This window comes from Trichomycterus rosablanca, chromosome 24 (genome assembly GCF_030014385.1).
Source record: "Trichomycterus rosablanca isolate fTriRos1 chromosome 24, fTriRos1.hap1, whole genome shotgun sequence".
Classification (NCBI taxonomy): domain Eukaryota; kingdom Metazoa; phylum Chordata; class Actinopteri; order Siluriformes; family Trichomycteridae; genus Trichomycterus; species Trichomycterus rosablanca.
In genome coordinates this window covers 5,540,510-5,564,117 of record NC_086011.1, presented here as the reverse complement: position 1 = coordinate 5,564,117, position 23,608 = coordinate 5,540,510, and the positions used below count along the sequence as shown (strand labels likewise).

Below are 23,608 nucleotides of genomic sequence, written 5' to 3'. Positions count from 1 at the left end.
CTGATTTTCCATTCTATAGTTATTCTATTTTAAATCCTCCCGCCCGCGTCGGCCCATGAAACTATATTCTATATGAAACTGGTCCGTGGTGCAAAAAATGTTGGGGACGGCTGGTTTAAAGGTCTGAATACTTTACTGCACTATATTTCCAAACCTTGTGTACTTATGTATACTTATGCTTGTGTATTTTCCACACCAGCTCCAGAAAACAGGCCTTCAATAACACAGTCATGAAGTCTTTAAAACTCTCTTTATCAGAATTTCCACAGATATTTTGTTTTCCCACTGTGAACTTTTTTCAGCTTTAAGCACCATCATACCAGTGATATTGCTCCTGCTGTGAGTGGTCTTTTTAACCCACAAATATTAGCTTCACAGTTATAACTCATAAAAGCACAGCACTCGCCCCTGGCCCTGTACTTTAGATTCAAGACGTATAAAGTAGGAAAAAATTGACTCGCCGTGGCCCAGTTATTGGATTGTCCTTTTGCAAGCAGGCAGTCTGCTGTCCACCGAGGTGTTTTACTTCTCACAGCGAGATACAGCACACGCTGGGTCATGGCCGTCACTGCTTTGGTCTTTCAGGTCGTTACTAATACAATGATAGAAAGGCTTAGACTGGCACTTTTACTTCATATCAGCGGTCATCAGTGAGAAGTATAGGCATCATTTAGACTTAATATCCATCTTGGTTTACCTAATCAATAGTGAATATTGGAGATAGTTAGCAGTTATAAATTTTTTTGCATCCCCCACCCAATTTTCCATCCAATTCAGTCATATCCAATTACCTGATTGCATTACGCTTCCTCTGTACTGATGCTGACTTCCACTCCTGACCGAGGAGAGCTGTGACTAACACACTCCAATTTTTTTATGCACGAGGCAGGTTTATATGTGGATCAGTGTTACACATCAAGAGTCACGCACTGATCCGATTATCCCTCGTCTCCGTACAGGTGCTATCAATCAAGCAGCAGAGGTCGTAATTGAATCAGTCATGAGGAATCCGCTCCGGCACCCTCTCTATGAACGAGCCAATCATTGTTCATGTAGGCGCCCAGCCTGCCGGTAACAGCTGATATTCAAGATGTCAGATCTGGAGTGCTAGCACGTTTTTCCGCTGCATCACCTGAAAACCAGGCTTGCTACTTATTGACAAAAGCACTTGTTAAAAGTTCAGATAGGAAGCTGGGAGAAGTGTAAAACTTAAAAGTGTGCATGCATCATATTCACCTGATGTACCCATGCTGGCTGGCAGGGGAATGTAGGCACAAGTTGACAGAAAGCCTAGCTCTCTTTGAACTCCACTTCAAAGCTTTGCCAATGCCTAATAAAAAGTAATTGCTGCATCTGGAGGCAATGCTTTGAAAGTGTAACTGGGACTCAGCTCAGGACTGAGACTTTTGTTTCTTCATTACCTGTCTGGCTGGTGGTCAGACTTGACGACCTGTCAGGCTTCTTCTACTAGTTTTTTTTCCTGGCATTTTTTTGTCCTGGTTCGCAGCCTGTTATCCTGCTGCGCCACCTGGCCTTTTGTTTTTGAAGAAACTACCCAATGACAGCATGTATAGGAAACAACAGAAGTGGTCTTTCAGCAGAGCCTTGTGGAACACCGAACATTTTTGCGCACCTGTAATACATTTGTCATTCCCTACACTTGGGCAAAAATGTAATGCATACAGTCAGAACAGTAAAGTTATAGGGGAATTCAGACGAGTGAAAGAAGAAGAGTGAAATGCCTTGTCTGTGATAACCCTAATTAAGAAGTGAAGAACTACCCAGTGGCAGAATGTACAAGAAACAAAAGCAGTGGTCCTAAAGCGGAGCCTTGTGGAACACCAAACATTCTCGGTGCTGATGTGCTGGTGGATTATCCCGCTGTGCCACCTGGTTTTAAAAAAAGAGTTTTTGAAGAACTACCCATGGGCAGCATGTATAAGAAACAAAAGCAGTGGTCCTAAAGCAGAGCCTTGTGGAACGCCGAACATTCTTGGTGCTGGTGTGCTAGAGGATTATCCCGCTGTGCCATCTGGCCTTAGGAAAAAGTGTTTTTGAAGAAAACAAAAAAGTGAAGAACTACCCAGTGGCAGCATATAAGAAACAAAATCAGTGGTCCTAAAGCAGAGCTTTGTGGAACACCAAACATTCTTGCCTCTGGTGTGCTAGCAGATTATCCCGCTGTGCCACCTGTCCTTAAAAAAGTATTTTTAAAGAAAACAAAAAAGTGAAGTACTACTCAATTGCAGCATATATAAGAAAGAAAAGCAGTGGTCCTACAGCAGAGCCTTGTGGAACACTTTTGCACACCTGGAATACATTTGTCATATCCTACACTTGGGCAAAAATGAACCATATACAGTCAGGACAGTAAAGTTATAGGGGAATTGAGGCAAGTGAAATGCCTCATCTGTGCTAACTCCAATTACCACCAGGGAGATCAAAGTGCTCAGTGTGGCTGTGATATTCAATGAGCTGACACAGGACCTAGACTTTCTAAATGAAGAAGTGAAAACCAGCTTCTCGCTCTCCGTTGTGTCATGTATAAAAAAGCTGATCTCCAGCGTTCCCTCATCTACCTCAGCATATTAATGAGACAAGGTGTTTTTCAGGTTTGCTCTCTTTTCAGGTTCTTCCTCTCGATTATTCTCTCTCTCTATTAAGACATGACAGCGAGGGAACAAACGCTTTCCTCCGCTTAAACGGTCCGAGCGGAATAACATTCTTCCTGAAACCGTCCTCCCCGACCGAAAGGTCAGGCGCATTTATACGTGATGGACAAATCAATAAAGAGCGCCAGACGAAGCAGGCAGGAGGCAAGAATAAAATACAGCTGTGCACAGCTGGCACATGTGCACATGTGTATGTAAATTTGCCAGTGTGCCCGGATGTCTGCTGAACTGCTATCGAGTTACAGATCTAATGAAATGGAGGTGGTGGTATAAATATTGATGATTCAGATGGCTACCTGAGAGACCGAGCAACTCTCTTGTTATCTAGGACCCTGCATCGCCTTTGTTAAGTGGCTCGGTCGCCATGGAAACTAGCAATTAAACGGCAGAACGCCTTTGAACATCAAAGAGACACGGCGAAGCCCCGACAATAAGACGGAAACTCCTTGTTCGCTGATCAGAGGGGAAGCTAAAATGTGTGAAAATAAATAGCAGGCACAATGAAATGTAGCTGCTGCTTTGTATTATGTGGCTATTATCTTTATAACCTTTTATCAAATGGTTTTAGTATAAATGGTGTATAAAGTTCACTCTAAAAAATAAATCAGAGGGTCTTTAGCTAATATTTTCATTTCATCTTCATGTTTTATTACCATATTATCCTGGTCAGGGTTGTTTTGGGTCCTCAATGCAGTAACACCACGGGCAGGATGCCAATCCCCCTAACAACCCCCTACCTAAAGAAATAGCAATAGTTTGTATGTACACGCCTCACCGCCCAATAGCACCATTCTGGATTCAAACCCTGGATCCCAGTGGTAGTGGGCTAGATTAATTTTGACGCCCATGTAGTTTGAACTCCCCGGTTTGAATCTCAGCTCTGCTACCGGTCGGCTGGGTGCCCTCTAGCGCGCACAATTGATAGTACCTGCAGCAGACAGGTAAAATTTGCCATCGTTTTGCTGGGTAGAAAAAGACTGGATTAATAAGTGGGCAGGGTCTTTGAACACTGTGTAAGGACCCTGGTTAACAGCCAGAGCTGCAAGTCTCTCTGTGCACGATATCCGGCCTCATTTGCAAATTTATAGAGTATGGGCGAATAAGAAGAAATTGAGGGACTGTGCACACGTAGGAGGGGGCTTTGCTTAAATGGGGAGAAAAAGAGAGTAACACTTAATATAATTTGTTTGTACTTGTCAAATTGTCAAATTTTTTGAGTGTCATTACAGGGGCAATGAGGGCATTACAGGGATTTGGCCATACTTAAAATATTGTGTTGGATTAATGTAATTGGTCACCTGGCCTGGCTTGTTGGACATCCCACAGGCCTTAACATGGAGTTGCACCCCCACCATTCCTCCTCAAGGTATATCAGAAACTACTGAAGTGTCTGTGGGAGGGCGACAGGGTATCACAGCAAGAAGGTCCTGGGTTCGATCCCCAGGTAGGGCGGTCCGGGTCCTTTCTGTGTGGAGTTTGCAAGTTCTCCCCGTGTCCGTGTGGGTTTCCTCTGGGTGCTCCGGTTTCCTCCCACAGTCCAAAAACATACAAGTGAGGTGGCACTAAATTGTCCATGACTGTGTTCTATATAACCTTGTGTAATGAGTAACTACTGTTCCTGTCATGAATGTAACCAAAGTGTAAAACATGACGTTAAAATCCTAATAAACAAACAAATGTCTGTGGGAATTTGTACTCATTTATAAAAAAAAAAAAGCATTGTTGAGTCAGACTCTGATGTTGGACTTGTTTCCCTTTAAGGTGCATTTGACTGATAAACAGGGTACAAGAGGGCAACAAAACAAGAGAGCAACTGTCAGTAATTTGAACCCACATGGTTCATCTGTATGGTAGGTGTAGCTTATAAAATAATCAATAAATTCTCATACATGATAGATGTACCTAATTAAATCATGGTTGGATATAAGACACGTTTATTATTACTTGCTCTTCTTCGGATTTACTGTACGGTTTTATCGTGAACCGTCGTGCTGGATTTACTTAACAGGCAGCACAGTTATAATCTCATTACTTCAACCTCCCAACAGAGAAAAATCACTTAAATAAAAAGTGCTCTGGAGCACGTGAAGTTTAGGCTGCACTTAATACCTGAGATGTCAAAGACTAGAGCCGAGAATCAGAGAATTATCTGGTCAGCGAACAGGGATCCACGATATTACCAAATAAAGAGCGCTGCAGGGCCAGATATTAGTCATATTAAGCATGAAGTGAGGGGGCGATGAAGCCTTTTGATCAGCCAGCGGGGTCTCATCATGCTTTTAAGGCTCAGAGTGAAATAAAATAATGATGCATTAGAGAGCTTTTGTGCTTGAAAGATAAAAGAATAGAAGCAGAAGTACCTTCTTATTGTGGTGTTGCTGGGAAAATGAAGCGGATGCTTTGTTTTTGTATGAATTAAGTCAGTCACAAAAAAACAAACATGGTCGATGTTCTAGATCATTTATGTCTATATGTACAGTGCTGTGGAGAAGTTATTATCATTTAATTTAATAAAAGGGGGCGGGGCGGTGACCTCACAGCGAGAAGGTCCTAAGTGGAGCGGTCTGGGTCCTTTCTGTGTGGAGTAGGTATGTTCTCCCCATGTCTGCGTGGGTTAACCTGTCATAAATGTAACCAAAGTAAATAAAACATGACGTTAAAATGCTAATAAATTAATACATTTAATAAAAGGAATTATGCAACAATTAACCAGTGGCTCAATGGATAGCCACTATAAAGGGATCACCTTACAGCAAGAAGCTCCTGGGTTCCATTGGATTGGCGATCTACCTTTCGCCCAGTGAATTGTACCCACAGCAACCCTGAGTCGGATAAAGAGGTGGTAAAACAGACAATGAATGAATAATTAAGCCCACACTTGATTTCAGTTAGCCCTGTAGAATTTAAATCTCACTAATATCACCTGAGCATCAAGGCTAATTAGTCACCCAGGGAGGCTACGCCACAATTTACATCTAAGTAAAATAGTTCAAATGTATCACTCTGGAATGGATTAAAAAGCCCTTATCTCCAAATAAAGGAAACTTGAATGGTGATGAATCTACCTTGGAGACCGGCCTGGCAATATGTCTCCAAGTGCTCAGTGACTCAGTAACTTATCCAGTAAGTCTCAAGTAATTCCAAGTAATTCCAAAAAACATCCAAAGAGGTGCAAATGTCTGTAGCTTCAGCTAAGGTCAGTGTTCATGGCTTTACGATATGAAAATGTGTGGACAAATATGTGGAAACCACTAGTAATCTAGAGAAGGATCTGTGCTTGTGTGGCATTGGCAAAACAGCACTTAAATGTTCACTAAATCTTTTGAAATAATGTTGTAAGTTTGGCTGCTTGGTTGGCGCAGTGGCAAAATACACTAGCACACCAGTGCTAAGATCTCAAGCTCTCGAGTTCGAATCTCAGCTCTGCTATTAGCCAGCCAGATGCCCACACAGACACATGACTGGCTGTGTCACTGTAAGGGGTGGGATGATGTCTTATCTTATTATACCTTATAACTGTGAGATGGGGAGTAATGAAGATCAGTGCATGACTTTCGGTGAGCAAGACAGATTCCCATAAGAACCTGCCTTGTGCAGGTGAAAAGATGTGGTTGGGGGGGGGGCGACCCTCCTCGGTCAGGAGTTGATGTCCGCAGCAGTAAAGAAGAATTATGATAGGTTAATAGGACACACTAGATTGACTATGAATGAATGAATTAATGAATGAATGACTGAATGAGGAGAATAAGTGCCATTAGCCCATTAAGCAATAGAACACGAGAGGGAGTGTGTTATCGCGAATAACATCACGGCTGTGAATGCTTTAATATTGACAATACCCTCCCCCAAAAAGTAGTTCCACAACGAATATAAAGTTTAACACTACAAAGCAGACATCCCAAGTTGCAAAAACTCATTTTAGGGAGGTAAGAACAACAAGAAGAAAAAGGCAAGAACCTCCGAAGGGAAAAAAAGAAATAAAAAACCTCTCACACACACCAAAGGATTATGGGTGATAACAGAACTCTTAGGAGCTGCTAACTGGGCTATTAAGCTAACTGTTCGCGTTACAAACACATTAAAGTTCCCTACATAGTGCACTAGATTGTGTATCAGATCGCGGATTTATGTTCCCTACATAGTGCACTAGATTGTGTATCAGATCGTGGATTTATGTTCCCTACATAGTGCACTAGATTGTGTATCAGATCGTGGATTTATGTTCCCTACATAGTGCACTAGATTGTGTATCAGATAGCGGATTTATGTTCCCTACATAGTGCACTAGATTGTGTATCAGATAGCGGATTTATGTTCCCTACACAGTGCGCTAGATTGTATATCAGATAACGGATTTAAAACGCGATCGGGAATAAAGTCTGTGTCGCCTGCGTGCGCGTTTGTGTGCATGAAGCTTGTCGTTACTGGCAACGCGTCAGCGGAGTAATACAGTTGTGGTGTGAAAAGGCCGTGCTGTTATTACGAATATAAGCACGGTTAGAACGCTTCTCAACCAATCAGATTGTAAGGTCGGAACTAACTGTTGTATAATACTTAATATATTTGTTTGTACTTGTCAACTCATCACAGACGCATCACAGACTTAAAATATGGTGTTGGATTAATGTAAGTGGTCACCTTGTCTGGCTTGTTGGACATCCCATGGGCCCTTCCCATCACGGCTGTAACAGTCTCTATTCTTCAGGCAAGACATTTTATAAACTACTGAAGTGTCTGTGGGAATTTGTGCTCATGAGGAGTTCCAAATATGTAAAAGCCTGTCTTGACCGTCCTCAGTCATCCCATTTCAATCTCTCAGCCCTTCCACCATGGGTCACTCTCTCAAGCCCTACACGTGTCGCAAATAACCATTTCCATCCAGGATCCAGATGTAACAATATCAAAGCCGCCTCAGATCCATCTTTCAGCCTCCAGCCAGATTGTGGTACGACAGCCTGAGTCTGCGTGGCCATCTGAGCCTGGTGCAGGTGGTCATCTTTTCCTTTCATCACAGAGCAGCCCAGATCAGATGAGATGAGGCTTTGATATGATCGAGCTGCACAGATTCAATTTCAGACCATTTCTGTCTCGCACTATCAAAAAAAAAAAGTTCTTTCCTTAAAGTCTGTCAGTGAGAGGATCATCCTCTTGGGTTTTTTTTTTTTTTTAATCTCTAGGGACAAACAGTGAGGGGGAAACTTTTTTCCCTCATTTTTTGGTTTATTTAAATACTGAACATCCAGTGCAAATATACACTGTACATTTACACCCAGCCTTGCACCTAAAAATATAAGTATTTATTTATAAGTATATATAAATGTTTATGAATGTATTCAGAACAGACTGCACTGTAACTGATGTTCCTAATACTTCTATTTCTTCTACTTCTATTCCTACTCTGACCAAGGAGAGCCACAGACTAATACCTGCCCTCGCTGTATCGCAGCGGTCCCCAACCTTTTTTGCACCACGGACTGGTTTCATATAAGATATAATTTCACAGACCGGCGGGGGCGGGAGAATTTATTATAGAGTAACTATAGAATGTAAAATCAGTGTGAATCCTGAGCTTTTTACACTGCAACAAGACGCTGCTCCCACCTAGTGGTGATTGGAGACATTAACACCTGAAGAGTACTGGAAATTTAATTGCTCTTGTAGCGATCTCTAATTATTTATTCTTTCTGTGCGGCCCGGTAATAAACCACTGCTGTATCGTGTATAAAGAGTCACGCTATGCCCTATGTCTTCCTCTATTACTCATGTTGGCACCTCAACCAGACAGCAAGGGTTGCAGTTACAGCGGCCAGTAGTGTCTGTTTAGCTCACGGCTTGGTCGGTAGTACAGCTTAGGCTCAAACTCTCGAGTTTGAAGTTTCAACACTTTAAAGAGGAACTTTTTGGTTCTTTGCTTTCAGACTTTAGAATTCTTGCCAATCTCAAAGTCATGATAAGTTATGGTCAGGTGACCTGACAATCAAAATGCTTTCCTTTATTATGGACGCCTGACCATGAGCTTGTTGGACATTCATTCAAAAACCAAAAACATTTATATGGATATGGTTGAACCTGTCTAGAAAGAGGCTGTCCACAAGATTTTGGAGTGTCTGTGGAAATGTGTGCTATTTCAATCAATAGAGCATTTGTGAGGTCAGGCACTGATCTTGAATGAGATGGGATTTTCATTATTACCCAAGACCTTAAGCTGGACTGAGGTCAGGACTCTGTGGAGGCCACAGTTCTTCTACACCAAACTTTAGACCCACGTCTTCATGGACATCAGTTTGTGTCCAGAACCACAAGCATGTAGCCTCACAGCAAGAAGGTCCTGGGTTTGATTCCTAGGTGAAGTGGTCTAGGTCCTTTCTGTGTGGAGTTTGGATGGTGTCCTCCTGTCCGTGTGGGTTTCCTCAGGGAGCTCCGGTTTCCTCCCACAGTCCGAAGACATGCAAGTGAGGTGAATTGGAGATACAAAGTTGTCCATGACTGTGTTTGATATTAAAAACTTGAACTGATGAATCTTGAATCCAGTGATTACCTTTGGATTACATGAATGTATCCAAAGTGTAAAATCCTAATAAATAAATAAATAGATATATATTTGATATAATTGACTTTATACAACTGTTAGCAGTGGGTGTGACTGAAACACCTGCACTTAATAATCACAAGAGGTGTCTACATACATTTGGCAGTATATAGTAAATCACAGTCCTGGAATGTCATTAAAAAATCCATAAAAATACATTTATCGATGTTCTTCTCGAGCAGCTCTCCCACTCCACCATGGTCCAAGTGGCACCAAATAGAGATTTCTGCTCCACAGCCCCGAAAGGACAATGAACCCAGCAGATGAGAAAAGATGTGCTTTGGTGTCCAATTTCTCATTCAGCAGCCAGCCTTGGCTCGATAATGAGGTGGATCTCAATTATGCCGGTGCGCCGCTGTGAAATGGACCAGGGGCTCCTGCCACCGCGCCTCCTGAGGCCCTTCAAGCCCCCTTGTCCAAATTGAACTGATGGAGCAGAAAAGCCATTTTGATTTTTATTTTTTTTCACTCTCACCTCCAATACCGAGCCCAGGCACGCCGAGACTGACGGGCCCGGCGCTGATTCGGGCCGGCGCCAGGCCCCGCCGTCCGTCGGCACGTCGCGTCATAGCGGCGTAATTAGATTTGTGCTGACAGTCTGTTGACACAGAATATATTAATTGGGGTGCCTCGGATTGACATGCATTTAGATAGCCACATCATAAATGCATGAAACTCGGCGCGGTGCGGACTAATTGCATCGAGTTCCGTAATTATGGCCTGCGTGATTAATGGCGCCTCCTGTCACGGGCATATGGCGAGGTTGACCTCACGGTTATTGAGTTAGCAGGCCAATCAGAGAGGGGTGGGGGTGTCAGCTGCTCATTTTGGATTGGATTAAACTACATTGTTGAGACTCTTAAGTTAATTTTGATCAACTTACCTCATAATGGAATGCCCACACACACATATGCGAATAGCTTCATATGATCAAAGTAGGACGGCGCAGGACTCGCAGCTATTTGTGAGTGCCACCACGTCCTAGTTTTGGATGGCAGCAGGCTGGCACTGCCCACCCTTGATCAGAATTTGAAGCGATTGTAAGAAACAGATTCGTGTTTTGAACAGATTGTTGAACAGAACAATCTCCAAGTACATAATATCTTTATTTAATTGTTTTCTCTAATTGCTTTATCCTGGTTAGGGTCTCGGTGGGCCAGTTCCACCTAAAAGGGGTAAAAATAGATCTTAGACAACATGCCAACACCCACTCACTTCCTTTCAGTCACTTTCACTTGTGCAATTTATAGCAGCTGATTCACATACTGCATAAAACCCACACTGAAACACTGAACATGCCAAACTCTTCTAGACAGTGACAAGGCAGAGATCGAAACAAGGTCTCCAGGACCAATATTTTTGTGTGCTACCCACTCCACCAGCTTGGCCCCTGTGCCACCACTTAAATTAGTAATTTTTTTTGTTTGTTTTCATAAATCCACAGATCTGGTCCAGAACAGCCTCGGTCTGCACAGTCTGCACCCACAGCGCAGTCCAGTGGAGTCCGATAATCAGGCTATTTCTCCCACCCAGCTGCTTTATCGCAGCAAGGTCCAACACCGCCGCTTCTCCATGGAGGTCAGTATTCCTGGGACCTGGGAAGAATGTCTTTATTTGTCATTTCTACATATACATGTCATGATATTAATGAATTTACATATACATTTCTGCATGTCCCAGCTTGTTTGGAGGCTGGGATTATACAGCGCCCCTGGAGCAGGCAGGGTTAAGGGCCTTGCTCAAGGGCCCAACAGTGGCTGCATAGCAGAGTCTGGATTTGACAACAATCTTCCGATTGACAGTTCTAACCACTAGGCTGCCACTGTCCCACTGGTGCATTCACTTGAACTTTGAACTTAAATTTAATATAAGGAATGTAAGCAGTGGAGGTAGAGTGGATTTCCATTTGTGAACATTAATTTATTCATTTATCCTTGTCAGGGTCGCGGTGGGTGCAATTCACTGGGCAAAAGGCGGTAAACACCCTGGGTAGGTCGCCAGTCTAACACAAGACAAACCATACACACACAGTCACACCTAGGGGCAATTTTGTATCTCCAATTTCCCTGACTGAATGTTTTTGGACTGTAGGAGGAAACCAGAGCAAACCTGGTGGAGAACATGCAAACTACACAAAAAGCAAAGTCTGTATGAATTAGTTCAATATTAATTATAGATGAGTGGCACTGTGGCTTGGTGGGTAGCACTGTCGCCTCGCAGCAAGGAGGTCCTTGCTGGGTTTGATTCCCAGGTGGGGCAATCTGGGTCCTTTCTGTGTAGAGTTTGCATGTTCTCCCCATAAGCTCTAGTTTCCTCCGACAGTCCAAAGACATTCAGTCAGGTATATTTAAGAATCAAAATTGCTCAAGGTGTGACTGTGTGTGTGTTAGTGTGTTTGCCCTGTGATGGACTGGCAGCCTGTCCGAGGTGTTTCCTACCTTTCGCCCAGTGAATTGTACCCACTATGACCCTGACCAGGATAAAGCAGTGGTAAAACAGACAATGAATAAATCAGTATAGATTCTATTAAAATACTGACATTAACAACCTACCAGTAGAGTTTATATACCCATTTTTTTCGACTCGCGACCCCCCAGGGTTTGAAAAACCCTGCACTAGGCTACATCTACAAACTAGCAAACATCTAACATCTGGAAAATTCTAACATCTAAACATCTTCCGAGTAGAAAACATCTAAATACTGTTGCCGTACTTCCACCTGCCATTCTAATGTATGAGTTACAGTTTCCATCTTTACAACTCATAAACCACAATCAATTTTGAATACTACAAATAAATCAGTACTTTACACGTTTGCATATCGTGACTTCCACTTTCACATTAACAAATAAAAACAAATGAAAAAGAAAACTTTGGATAGGTTACGCATTCTGAGTTTTGTCCTACAATGATGCTCATACTCCCAAACCTGTGTCTGCACCGTCCGAGTAAATATGACCTTTTAAAGCCATTAGTGATCCAAATTAGCCAGTTTAGCACGTATAAAATCGCAATTTTAAATTATCGCTTGGTGTTTTTTTTATTTCCGGATATGTGACAGCGCGCCCGAAGGATTACGTCCGTGAGCCGCGCTTTAAATGTCACCGTCGTTCTGGGGGTGACTTTTATCTTGTAGAAAACAAACAAACCCAAACAAACTCCCAGCAAATAGACCCCTGAGGGGAAATAACAGATTAATCAAAGTCTGCCAAAACAGCAGCAGCCGCCATCAACATCCTCCTCCTCCTCCTCGTTTTCTTCCTGCTTCCAACCCCACCATTACTCGCCTGTCCCCCAAGCCATGATTGTGTGTGAAGGACAAATACCAGCCTTCTATTACAGCCCTCTTCTCAGTGTCACTCCTGCCAGAGGTCTGGCTAAAAGATGGAGGCTTTGGCTAAACGCGCTTGACGGGTTATTTTTAAATCAGGGTCCATATTGTGGTGAAGACTGCACCTTCTGAGTCTCTCTAAGCCCTGTCAGACCTCATGTTTGCTGGCGATAGATCCGGGGGAGAAAACCAGACTAAATGCCATCTCTGTGTTCAGATTTATTGAGTTCCCTTCTGTGCTTGCAAAGCTTTTATCCCCGTGCACCCAAATATCAGTTTTATGAGCTGGACTGGAGGAAGAAGGTGAGGGAAATGCCTCGCTTGGCTTTAAATTGCTATAGAGGTTTATTTAGACACCATACAAACCTTCTTAAAAGGCAGAGGGACTGAAATTCAAGCTTATTTTCTTACTTTAAAGTCACAGACATATTTCAAAATCTTGTCAGAAGCGTTCTCAGAAGAGTAGCTGTTGTTAAACATGAAACGATCACATGGAGGTCATTCTGTTTTAATTTTACCAATTGTTTTTAAAATAGGATGTCCAATAAGCTCATGGTCAGGTGTCCAAATACTTTTGGCCATATAGTGTACACTTAAATGCCAGAATATATGGTACAACAGGGGACTATAGTGGCTGGGAGTGGCTCCATAATGGTATGGGGTTTGTTAAGCTGGCATTCCACGGGACCCCTGGTACGTCTACAAACATCTCTGACAGGTGACAGGGAGTTACACCCATTCCAATGGTTTTGGCCTCTTCCAACAGGACAATGCACCACCCCAGACGTATAGAGACGCCAAATTGTGGTTAGAGGAACAATTATTTAGATATTTAGGTTTAGGTGTTGCCATTCCCTACCAAGTCACCAGATCTTAATGTTATTGAACACATCTGTCATATTTCTGCAGTCCTACGCACCAGAGAGGAACCTACCAAGTATTAGACTGGCAGTGTATGTAGGCTCTTGTGTTTAATATCTGCTAGAACCTCTTTTGGATGGTATAATGTTTCTGATATGCAGATATTTTTAGGTCATACCACAGCGTTCTATTTGGTTACTCTATGCCACATCAAAAAAATGTTCCCTATTTTAATTTTGGGCTATTTTTGTATGTCCCAGTTAATACTACAAGCATATAACATATTTATATGTTTAAATAACATTTAATAAATTTAAACATTTAAATAAATATTTATAAATAACACATTTATATGTTATTTATATATTTATATTTATATTTATGTATAGCATATTTGTATTTCACTGGTACATACCTCATTTGTACATAAATCTCATATATACTGTATACATCTGTTTATTATGTTTTTACGTACTCATTCCTTGATCGTGTCCATAGCACCTTAATCACTTTAACCTGCATAGCACCTTAATATTAATCTGCACCTTAATATGTATATTGTTTTCAGCTACATATCTTGTTTATAGTATAGTTTATAGATCCTGTTTATACCACTGCTATATACCCACTGTAAATAATGTATATCATAAATACTGTTTATTCTGCACTTTCTGCTTATTGCACTTCTGGTTAGATGCTAAACTGCATTTCGTTGCATTGTACTTGTACATGTGTAATGACAATAAAGTTGAATCTAATCTAATCTAATATAATCTAATATAACATGCTGTGGACATATTTATGCACCTACATTAAATAGACTTGTAAATAGGTTTGTACACAGAAATCAAGTCTGTGGTTCACTAAGTTTTGATATGGAAGAACTAGACTGTCCTGAATTTAACCTCATATTACACCTTGATCTGAATTGGAACTGTGAATCTGATCTTGCCAACGCACTGGTGACTGAATGGAAGTAAATCCCTCAGTCATATTTTATTTAAACGCCGTGCCCTCAGAACACAATAGATTCTTCTCTGGACAGAATCAGAAACACATTGCAATAGCTGTTGTGCTCTTTTTGAAATTGTTTTTTGATTTTATATTCCACTCTTCTCAGACTACCTGTCAAATCTGCAGCGGCGTCAACTGAGCATCTGCATTCATATGTATGGTAATTTAGAATCTGAATCAAAATAGAGGAGAAAAGATTCTGATTCTGAATTAATATACATACAAATGCAGGCACTCAGTCGATCAGAATCAGAAGACTCTGATTCTAAATTACCATAAATACATATGATTCAGAATCAAATTCTGATTCACATTAGCATACATACAAATGCAGGTGCTCAGTTGATCAGTATCAGAAGATTCTGATTCTGAGTCAGATTCTGAATCAGAATTCAAAATCTGATTCAGAATCAGATTCTGAACCTAAATTAACATACATACATATGATTCAAAATCAGATTCTGAACCTAAATTAACATACATACAAATGCAGGTGCTCAGTTGATCAGAATAAGAAGATTCTGATTCTGAATCAAATTCTGATTCAGACTTCTGATTCAGAATCTGATTCTGATTCTAAATTAACATACTTAAAAATGCAGATGCTCAGTCGATCAGAATCAAAAGATTCTGATTCTAATCCTGATTCTGAATCAGAATTCAGATTTTGATTCAGAATCTGATTCTGAATTAACATACATACCAATACAGATGCTCAGTCTAACAGAATTAGAAGATTCTGATTCTGAATCAGATTCTAAATCAGAATTCAGATCCTGATTCAGAATCAGATTCTGATTTTAAGTTAACATACATACAAAAGCAGGCGCTCAGTAGATCAGAACCAAAAGATTCTGATTCTAAATTAACACACATACCAATGCATATGCTTAGTCGATCAGAATCAGAAGATTGTAATTCTGGTTCAGAATCAGATTCTGATGCAGATTCTAAGTTAACATACATCTGAATGCAAATGTTCAGTCGATCAGGAAATTCTGATTCTGATTCTAAATTAGATTCTGATTCTAAATTAACATACATACGAATGCAGATGCTTAGTCAATCAGAATCAGAAGATTCTAATTCTGAATCAGATTATGATTCTAAACTAACAATTCATACATACGAATGCAGACGCTAAATACTGTAGAACGCTGCTGCGGATTTGACAGGTAGTCTGAGAACAGAGAAATATGAAATGTATGTACAGTGTATCACAAAAGTGAGTACACCCCTCACATTTCTGCAAATATTTTATTATATCTTTTCATGGGACAACACTATAGAAATAAAACTTGGATATAACTTAGAGTAGTCAGTGTATAACTTGTATAGCAGTGTAGATTTACTGTCTTCTGAAACTAACTCAACACACAGCCATTAATGTCTAAATAGCTGGCAACATAAGTGAGTACACCCCACAGTGAACATGTCCAAATTGTGCCCAAAGTGTCAATATTTTGTGTGACCACCATTATTATCCAGCACTGCCTTAACCCTCCTGGGCATGGAATTCACCAGAGCTGCACAGGTTGCTACTGGAATCCTCTTTCACTCCTCCATGATGACATCACAGAGCTGGTGGATGTTAGACACCTTGAACTCCTCCACCTTCCACTTGAGGATGCGCCACAGGTGCTCAATTGGGTTTAGTCCATCACCTTTACCTTCAGCTTCCTCAGCAAGGCAGTTGTCATCTTGGAGGTTGTGTTTGGGGTCGTTATCGTGTTGGAAAACTGCCATGAGGCCCAGTTTTCGAAGGGAGGGGATCATGCTCTGTTTCAGAATGTCACAGTACATGTTGGAATTCATGTTTCCCTCAATGAACTGCAGCTCCCCAGTGCCAGCAACACTCATGCAGCCCAAGACCATGATGCTACCACCACCATGCTTGACTGTAGGCAAGATACAGTTGTCTTGGTACTTCTCACCAGGGCGCCGCCACACATGCTGGACACCATCTGAGCCAAACAAGTTTATCTTGGTCTCGTCAGACCACAGGGCATTCCAGTAATCCATGTTCTTGGACTGCTTGTCTTCAGCAAACTGTTTGCTGGCTTTCTTGTGCGTCAGCTTCCTTCTGGGATGACGACCATGCAGACCGAGTTGATGCAGTGTGCGGCGTATGGTCTGAGCACTGACAGGCTGACCTCCCACGTCTTCAACCTCTGCAGCAATGCTGGCAGCACTCATGTGTCTATTTTTTAAAGCCAACCTCTGGATATGACGCCGAACACGTGGACTCAACTTCTTTGGTCGACCCTGGCGAAGCCTGTTCCGAGTGGAACCTGTCCTGGAAAACCGCTGTATGACCTTGGCCACCATGCTGTAGCTCAGTTTCAGGGTGTTAGCAATCTTCTTATAGCCCAGGCCATCTTTGTGGAGAGCAACAATTCTATTTCTCACATCCTCAGAGAGTTCTTTGCCATGAGGTGCCATGTTGAATATCCAGTGGCCAGTATGAGAGAATTGTACCCAAAACACCAAATTTAACAGCCCTGCTCCCCATTTACACCTGGGACCTTGACACATGACACCAGGGAGGGACAACGACACATTTGGGCACAATTTGGACATGTTCACTGTGGGGTGTACTCACTTATGTTGCCAGCTATTTAGACATTAATGGCTGTGTGTTGAGTTATTTTCAGAAGACAGTAAATCTACACTGCTATACAAGTTGTACACTGACTACTCTAAGTTATATCCAAGTTTCATGTCTATAGTGTTGTCCCATGAAAATATATAATGAAATATTTGCAGAAATGTGAGGGGTGTACTCACTTTTGTGATACACTGTATGTATTAACGTATGTATGTTCATTTAGGACGTCACTAAGAGGACGTCTATGCCCATGGACATTCGCCTGCCACCAGAGTTTTTGAAGAAGCTGCAGATGGAGAGTCCGGAGCCGTGCAAACCGCTCAGTCGCATGTCCAGACGAGCCTCACTGGTCAGTTGTGTATTGCACACAAACACACAGATGCAAAATCAGTTGCAAGAAAAGTTTGTGAACCCCTTTACCTGGATTCAGTTCTAATCATGGTCTAAGTCATAGTAATATATAGTAATATAACTAAATCAATAATACATCAGTTACAGTTAAATGAACTAGAATATCAGTTGAGGCTTTCTTGACCAACATCAGTGCCCAGCCATTAATGCTTTTCTGAATGAATGGGCACACAGGCATACTTCGACATTGTGTAATAGTCCTTGTCAGAAAAGTGGCCATGTGTCTAAATATTTTTGGCCATATGGTGTATACAGACGCTTGTGTTTAATAAGTGCTAGTCACACCCCAGCATTTTAATTAAATCTGCACATCAAAATAAATACAAACTAAATTAAAATGTTCCCTTTTTTAGCAACATTTAATTGAATCATTGTCTGGCTTTATTAAGATTTAGGTTGATGGTTCATTACTCATGGTCATTCTTCTTTTAATGATTGTAATAATGTGAAGCAGCAAAGGATTCCTAAATCGTGATGCCCTGTCCACTGGGGATTTGCTTTTTTTGTGGGGATTGCTTTTATACATCTCTGCCAAAAAGTTAAACCCTTGTCCTATCTGTCCACAAACAATGTCCAATCGTCATGAAACATCCACTAGTCCACTATTTCCAGACCACAGTACAATTTCTGCAGTTTTTTCATGCCACAAAAAAGCACAAGCATTTAATTGTTATTAATTTAGGCAGAATTTTTTGTCTATTATTATAATTAAGATAAAGATCACTTAATGTTTTATTTATTAGGTGCTAATTCAGGAAAGCAGGTTTAATGAATGGGTTCACAAACTTTGTCTTGCAGCAGTACTCTTACACAGGGTAGTGAAAGGTTACATGCTAGCATATGCAAATTGCCTCATTGACACTAAGCGTATGCAGGCCACGAGACATTTTGCGAGTCAGTATAAGTTCAAATGTCACATTCATAATGTTAAAAATACCCATTTAAATTTCATGTGGGGTTTTAAATTATTCCCAGTGAATATGTTCAGAAATGAGACACATTAATTAACATTGGGGATTTTTTTTTTTCAGTCTGACATTGGATTTGGGAAACTGGAGACATATGTGAAACTGGGCAAACTGGGAGAGGTAAAACCTTACATATCTTTATTTCATGTTAAGCACACGGACTGCATACACACAGCCATGCTTGGTAATGAACCTGACCCGATGCATCACGCGGGTTATATGTGACCCTGCCATGTATAAAAAAGAAAGTATATTATATAATAGGTTGTATGCAGCCTGCAGCTTGCATGGAAAAGTTATTGGCAATCAGAATTTTAATCCATGACTGGCTCATTTTGATTGGGAAAATTACCCTGCATGCAGTTGACAGCTTTAAGGTTGCCAGATTTTTTCTTAAACAGAGCCTTTGGAGTAGGATTTTTAACATCAGGCATTAAAACTGTGCTAATACTGGTATGCAGACCAGATCCACTGTGGTGATAAACGGGTTCCACTAAAAGTTTAGATACAAGCATGTACTTACTTAAATACAAGCCCTTATAAAAAATTAAATAAATGGGCAATGGAAAATAAGATCTAATGCATGGACAATCAGTTTAATTCAAGGTTCCTGGAACCTTAATACTGTGCAGCACAATTATAATTATGACAAATTATTAATTATTTTGTCATATTTATTATTATGACGCTATTTTTTACAGTATGAAATACAGTGAAAGTTATTTAAACATATTTGTTTTTCCTTTGTTTTCTACAATTCCATAGATCTATGTAAATAAATATATAAGCATAAATAAATACATTTAAATACATTTGAGATGTCAGTGCTAAGAAATAATTTGGTTTGATTTTGACCCATCACTTTAGGGCATATTTTTAAATTTCACCAAGTTTTAAGGGTCTCCCTTTGACAGACTGGCACTTTTGAAATTCATACATTATTAATGTGATTCAAGTCGGGAAGACAGGCTGAGGCCAGACAAATATCTTCACCTTCTTTTATTAAAAAACAGACATGAATTATTTTGGTTTTATGTTTGAGTACTTGGTAAAACATCCAGATATATTTTGTGGCCAGTGAGCTACTGTATATCTCAGTACTTTAAAATTTTTATTTTTATTTGAAGTGGATACATGCAGCGGAAGTAAGTAATATAAAATGACTGCTCGCACTACTGAACGCTAAGAAATCACTTTAAAAATATGTCAATTCTGACCTAGTACTTTTTAGCCATGATACTGATACTCAGATTTGGACTGGGTCAATTTTTTGACAGCACATACAGTGCAAAAGAAGTAGCACAAGCTTGGGTACAACCCAGCTTACAACAAATGTCTTATGTTTAAAGTAGACAATGATCTTTATTCTAAAAATGCAAAATTGTGTATGGGACACGTTAAAACTGGCAACAAGAAGAACATAAATGACCCAGGGTGAGTTTGCCTTTTTCTTTGGACAGTGTTCTAGGGCTGTTGGTTTTTTCAGCCAGTTTGGATGTTTTTAACAGCATCAGTGGAATAACAAATTAAGTATATATAAAATAAACTCTAAAAATCGTCAGCAAATCTCTCACTGTTGCTCCAGCCAAATTCAACCACCCCCTACTTCCTGCAGTACTTATTTACATTTAGTGTTACAATGTTTTGGCTAATAAACCATCATGCCATAGTGTCTGCTGGGCTAGAAAATCCATTTTAACCCTTAATACTAGCACCAGTGTGTGCTTGGGTGGCGCAGCGGTAAAAACACACGCTGGAACCTGAGCTGGGATCTCGAATACATCGTATCGAATTTTAGCTCTGTCTGCCGGCTGGGCTGAGCAGCCTCATGAACAACGATTGCTTGAACTGTTAATCAGATAGGGGTGGGATATTAAAAAGCCGGATAGGTTCTCTCTCTCATAACTAATGCAACTACGACCTCTGCTGGCTGATTGATGGCGTCTGCACAGAGATGGAAAAAGAGTACTGTTAGGGTGTGTCTCTCCGTAAACAGTACTGATCCGCATTGCACTTGTCAAAGTGTAGGTGACAAGATGCATATGGCTGCTGCCCACGTGTCGGAGGGGGGGCGTAGGTTAGCTTTGTTTTCCTCAATTAGAGCAGGGATCGGCATTGGTGGAGAGGAAGCATGATGCAATCGGGCAATTGGATGAGCTAAAAGGGGAGAAAAATGCATAAAAAAATATAATTTTTTTTTTTTTTTTTTAAACTAGCACCAAACCAAAATCAGTACAGACATGATTACTTTAAACAGCAGCAGTATTTTGGCCTGAGTTAATATGGACCTGTAAGATACTGCAAAAAGCTCATCCATCTCCAAGCCTTGCTACACAAAATTTGTCAATTTTCCATTTACTGTAAGAAAACGCACAATGAGAAAGCATGTCCAGCATGCAGCCTTGAGGAAAACAGCCTTGTTCATGGTTGCTTTAGTGAGAAAAGTATTGTCTAGGAAAGTCAGATGGATGATAACAAGCTGAAGCATTCCAAAGTGAATACTAAATCTAAGCATGGGCTGTAATGTATTATACATTTATCATTTAATGAAAATGTGTGCGCTTTCGCTTTAGGCGATACAAGCTGAGCTGCCCGTGGCTCGGCGAAGGTCTATCAAATATGGAGAATTAATACGAATTAATGTGGCCTTATCTTGTAATTACCTCATCTTTCTTTATCATCACAAACAGAACAAGAAAAATGCACGACTGCATTGCTTTTAATAGAATAAAACGATTGTATCTGTGTTTCTAGCTTGGAGATGGTAATACGCACTATATTTAATGCCAGTATTTTTTAAACTGGATGTGTCTGATGTATTTTGCACGTACAATCATTCTCTTTATCAGTCCTGAATCCCAGGTTCTAAATACAGTCAGCTCCAGAATTATTGGCCCCCAGTTTAAATGTTATGACAATGCCTTTGTAATTAATTTGCCTACTTATACTTTAAAAATCTGACCAAAATCCCTTAATTAAAGCAACATTATTCTTCACTAGTTGTCTGACAACCTTAAATATATTATGAATTAACTATAACTGAAGTATGTTATTATTTTACTTGATCCTACTTCATAGGATCTTGTGTTTTCCTCAGGAATATACAAGAGGTGACACAGAGCCTGGATTGTCGTAGTCATTCATCACTATAGGGAAGATCACAGAATACACAAATGACAAGAGAAATGAAAAGTACGTTGACCTCACGAGTCAAGCAATAGATATAAAACAGCACCTCACAAAGGGTGAGAAGGATGGTTAGAGCAGCAGTGATTTCTCCATGGATCAGGGATGGAGATTTGCGAAGGAAGGTAGAATTTTTGGGGGCACCACATTAATCTAACCACATTAATGCTACTGGATCTTAAATGGAATGTTATGTAGGTGACCATATGACTTCTTTTTCCTAGACATGTCCCTTTTTTGGACCTTTGGGATTTCTAAATCAACAAAAATGTCCAGGATTCAGTAGTCTGCATGTGATATTCTTTCACCTTTCTCCCTCGGTCCAGGCTTCTCTCAAATTGTCTAAAAAATGCCCAAGCGCAGATGAAAGTTCACAGAAGAATTAGAAGTGCCTCTTTTCTGAAAACCAAAATATGGTCACCCCTATATTATGGTCCAATGAAAATGGAGCTTTATAACATCAAGGTGTTTTTTCACTGATACCTGATATTTTTATGACCCTTTTTGCCTAATTTTTATGAAGTGCACTGAAAAATTCTGGAGCTGTCTGTACAGTGTACATTGTGTGCATTAAATCATTGTCTTTTCAGTCCTGAATTCCAAGTTCCGGAACACATATTTTACCATACATTTCTTCCTGTTCCAGGGCACTTACGCCACCGTATTCAAGGGACGCAGCAAGCTGACAGAAAACCTGGTGGCTCTGAAAGAGATCCGGCTCGAGCATGACGAGGGAGCACCGTGCACAGCCATCAGGGAAGGTGGTGTCCTTCTACAGAACAACCTGAAAATAAGAGGAGGTTTCTAAGCCCCCCGGTTTGTTAAAACTCCAGATTGTAGCCAGGAGTGCAAATCCTAGGCTAGTAAGCTGCAGGCTTCCTCTCCCCCGGGCCTGAATCTCTACTAAATGAGAAAGTGTGGACGTGAGTGGAATTGCTAAACAGTGAGAACACCATGAAGCAAGGCTGCCACCCAGTGGGGTCACAGTAAATTTTGTCTGGGAGAAGGAACCGTTGGAACTGATCTCACAATGTATTAAAACGTATTTAGTCTTCAACCTTATTTAACAGAATGATTGGCACAGACTGGGGTTTGTATTAATAAATACTAGGACCTTTCATTTCCATATCAGTTCCCCGTTTTCCCAGTAAAGACCTAAAAAAAAAAAGATCTACCCCCTTGTTTACTACAGCAGCCATTGCATAGGACACGCGTCCCAGTTCCTTTTTGCACAGTATGACTTTGGCTCATTCGTCTTTACATAGTTTGGCAAAGTGATGGGGAGCAATTCTGACACAGAGGACATTTGTCATTACTCTCACAGATGATAAGATCAGATTACGATCAGCAGTGACAGATCTTTCTGAACTGTATATATGTGTATATCCAATTTATTGTGATTTTGATCAAATATTGCTGACACTGGTTGTCTTTTATCACAGCAGCACTAAATCGTCCACCAAGCATGCCACATAGTGCATTCGAAACCACCTTTTATTTCAATACAATCCTTCCTTACAACCAAAGAAAATCTTTAACAATGTGCGATTTTGTCTACAACAACAAAATCTGCCTAACCAAGTAAAATGGTCTCATGAGAACACGTCTTGTGTTTGTTGTTGCTGCAGTTTCCCTGCTGAAGAACCTGAAGCACGCCAACATTGTTACTCTGCATGATATCATTCACACCGACCGCTGTCTCACTCTGGTCTTCGAGTATTTGGTAAGGCTTGTTATCGTTAGCAGCACATAAAATTCATTTTACATACTGATTAAGTTTAGAAACGTTTACTAAATGGCCAATGGTTTGATGTTCAGTTGGGCATTGATATTCTGAATCTCCTCGTAGTCCAGTCAAGTTCACCCACACATTGAATCTATCATAATGCTAAAACAGGAAATGGTCTTTCCCAAATAGCTGGCATTAATATGAAAGCACACATGTCTCTAGTCTCTGTCATTGTATCC

General features: G+C 40.7%; 1 protein-coding gene across 1 annotated transcript in view; it reads left to right on the top strand.

Annotated features, from left to right (window-relative positions):
- The window catches only part of cdk18 (cyclin dependent kinase 18), a 77,185-nt gene that overhangs the window by 40,246 nt on the left and 13,331 nt on the right, over positions 1–23,608 (top strand). The window contains exons 3-7 of the mRNA XM_062986203.1: positions 10,706–10,839; positions 17,299–17,424; positions 18,518–18,574; positions 22,287–22,401; positions 23,269–23,363. Of these exons, the coding sequence (XP_062842273.1) occupies positions 10,706–10,839; positions 17,299–17,424; positions 18,518–18,574; positions 22,287–22,401; positions 23,269–23,363 (527 nt within the window). The remainder of the gene's footprint in view (positions 1–10,705; positions 10,840–17,298; positions 17,425–18,517; positions 18,575–22,286; positions 22,402–23,268; positions 23,364–23,608) is intronic.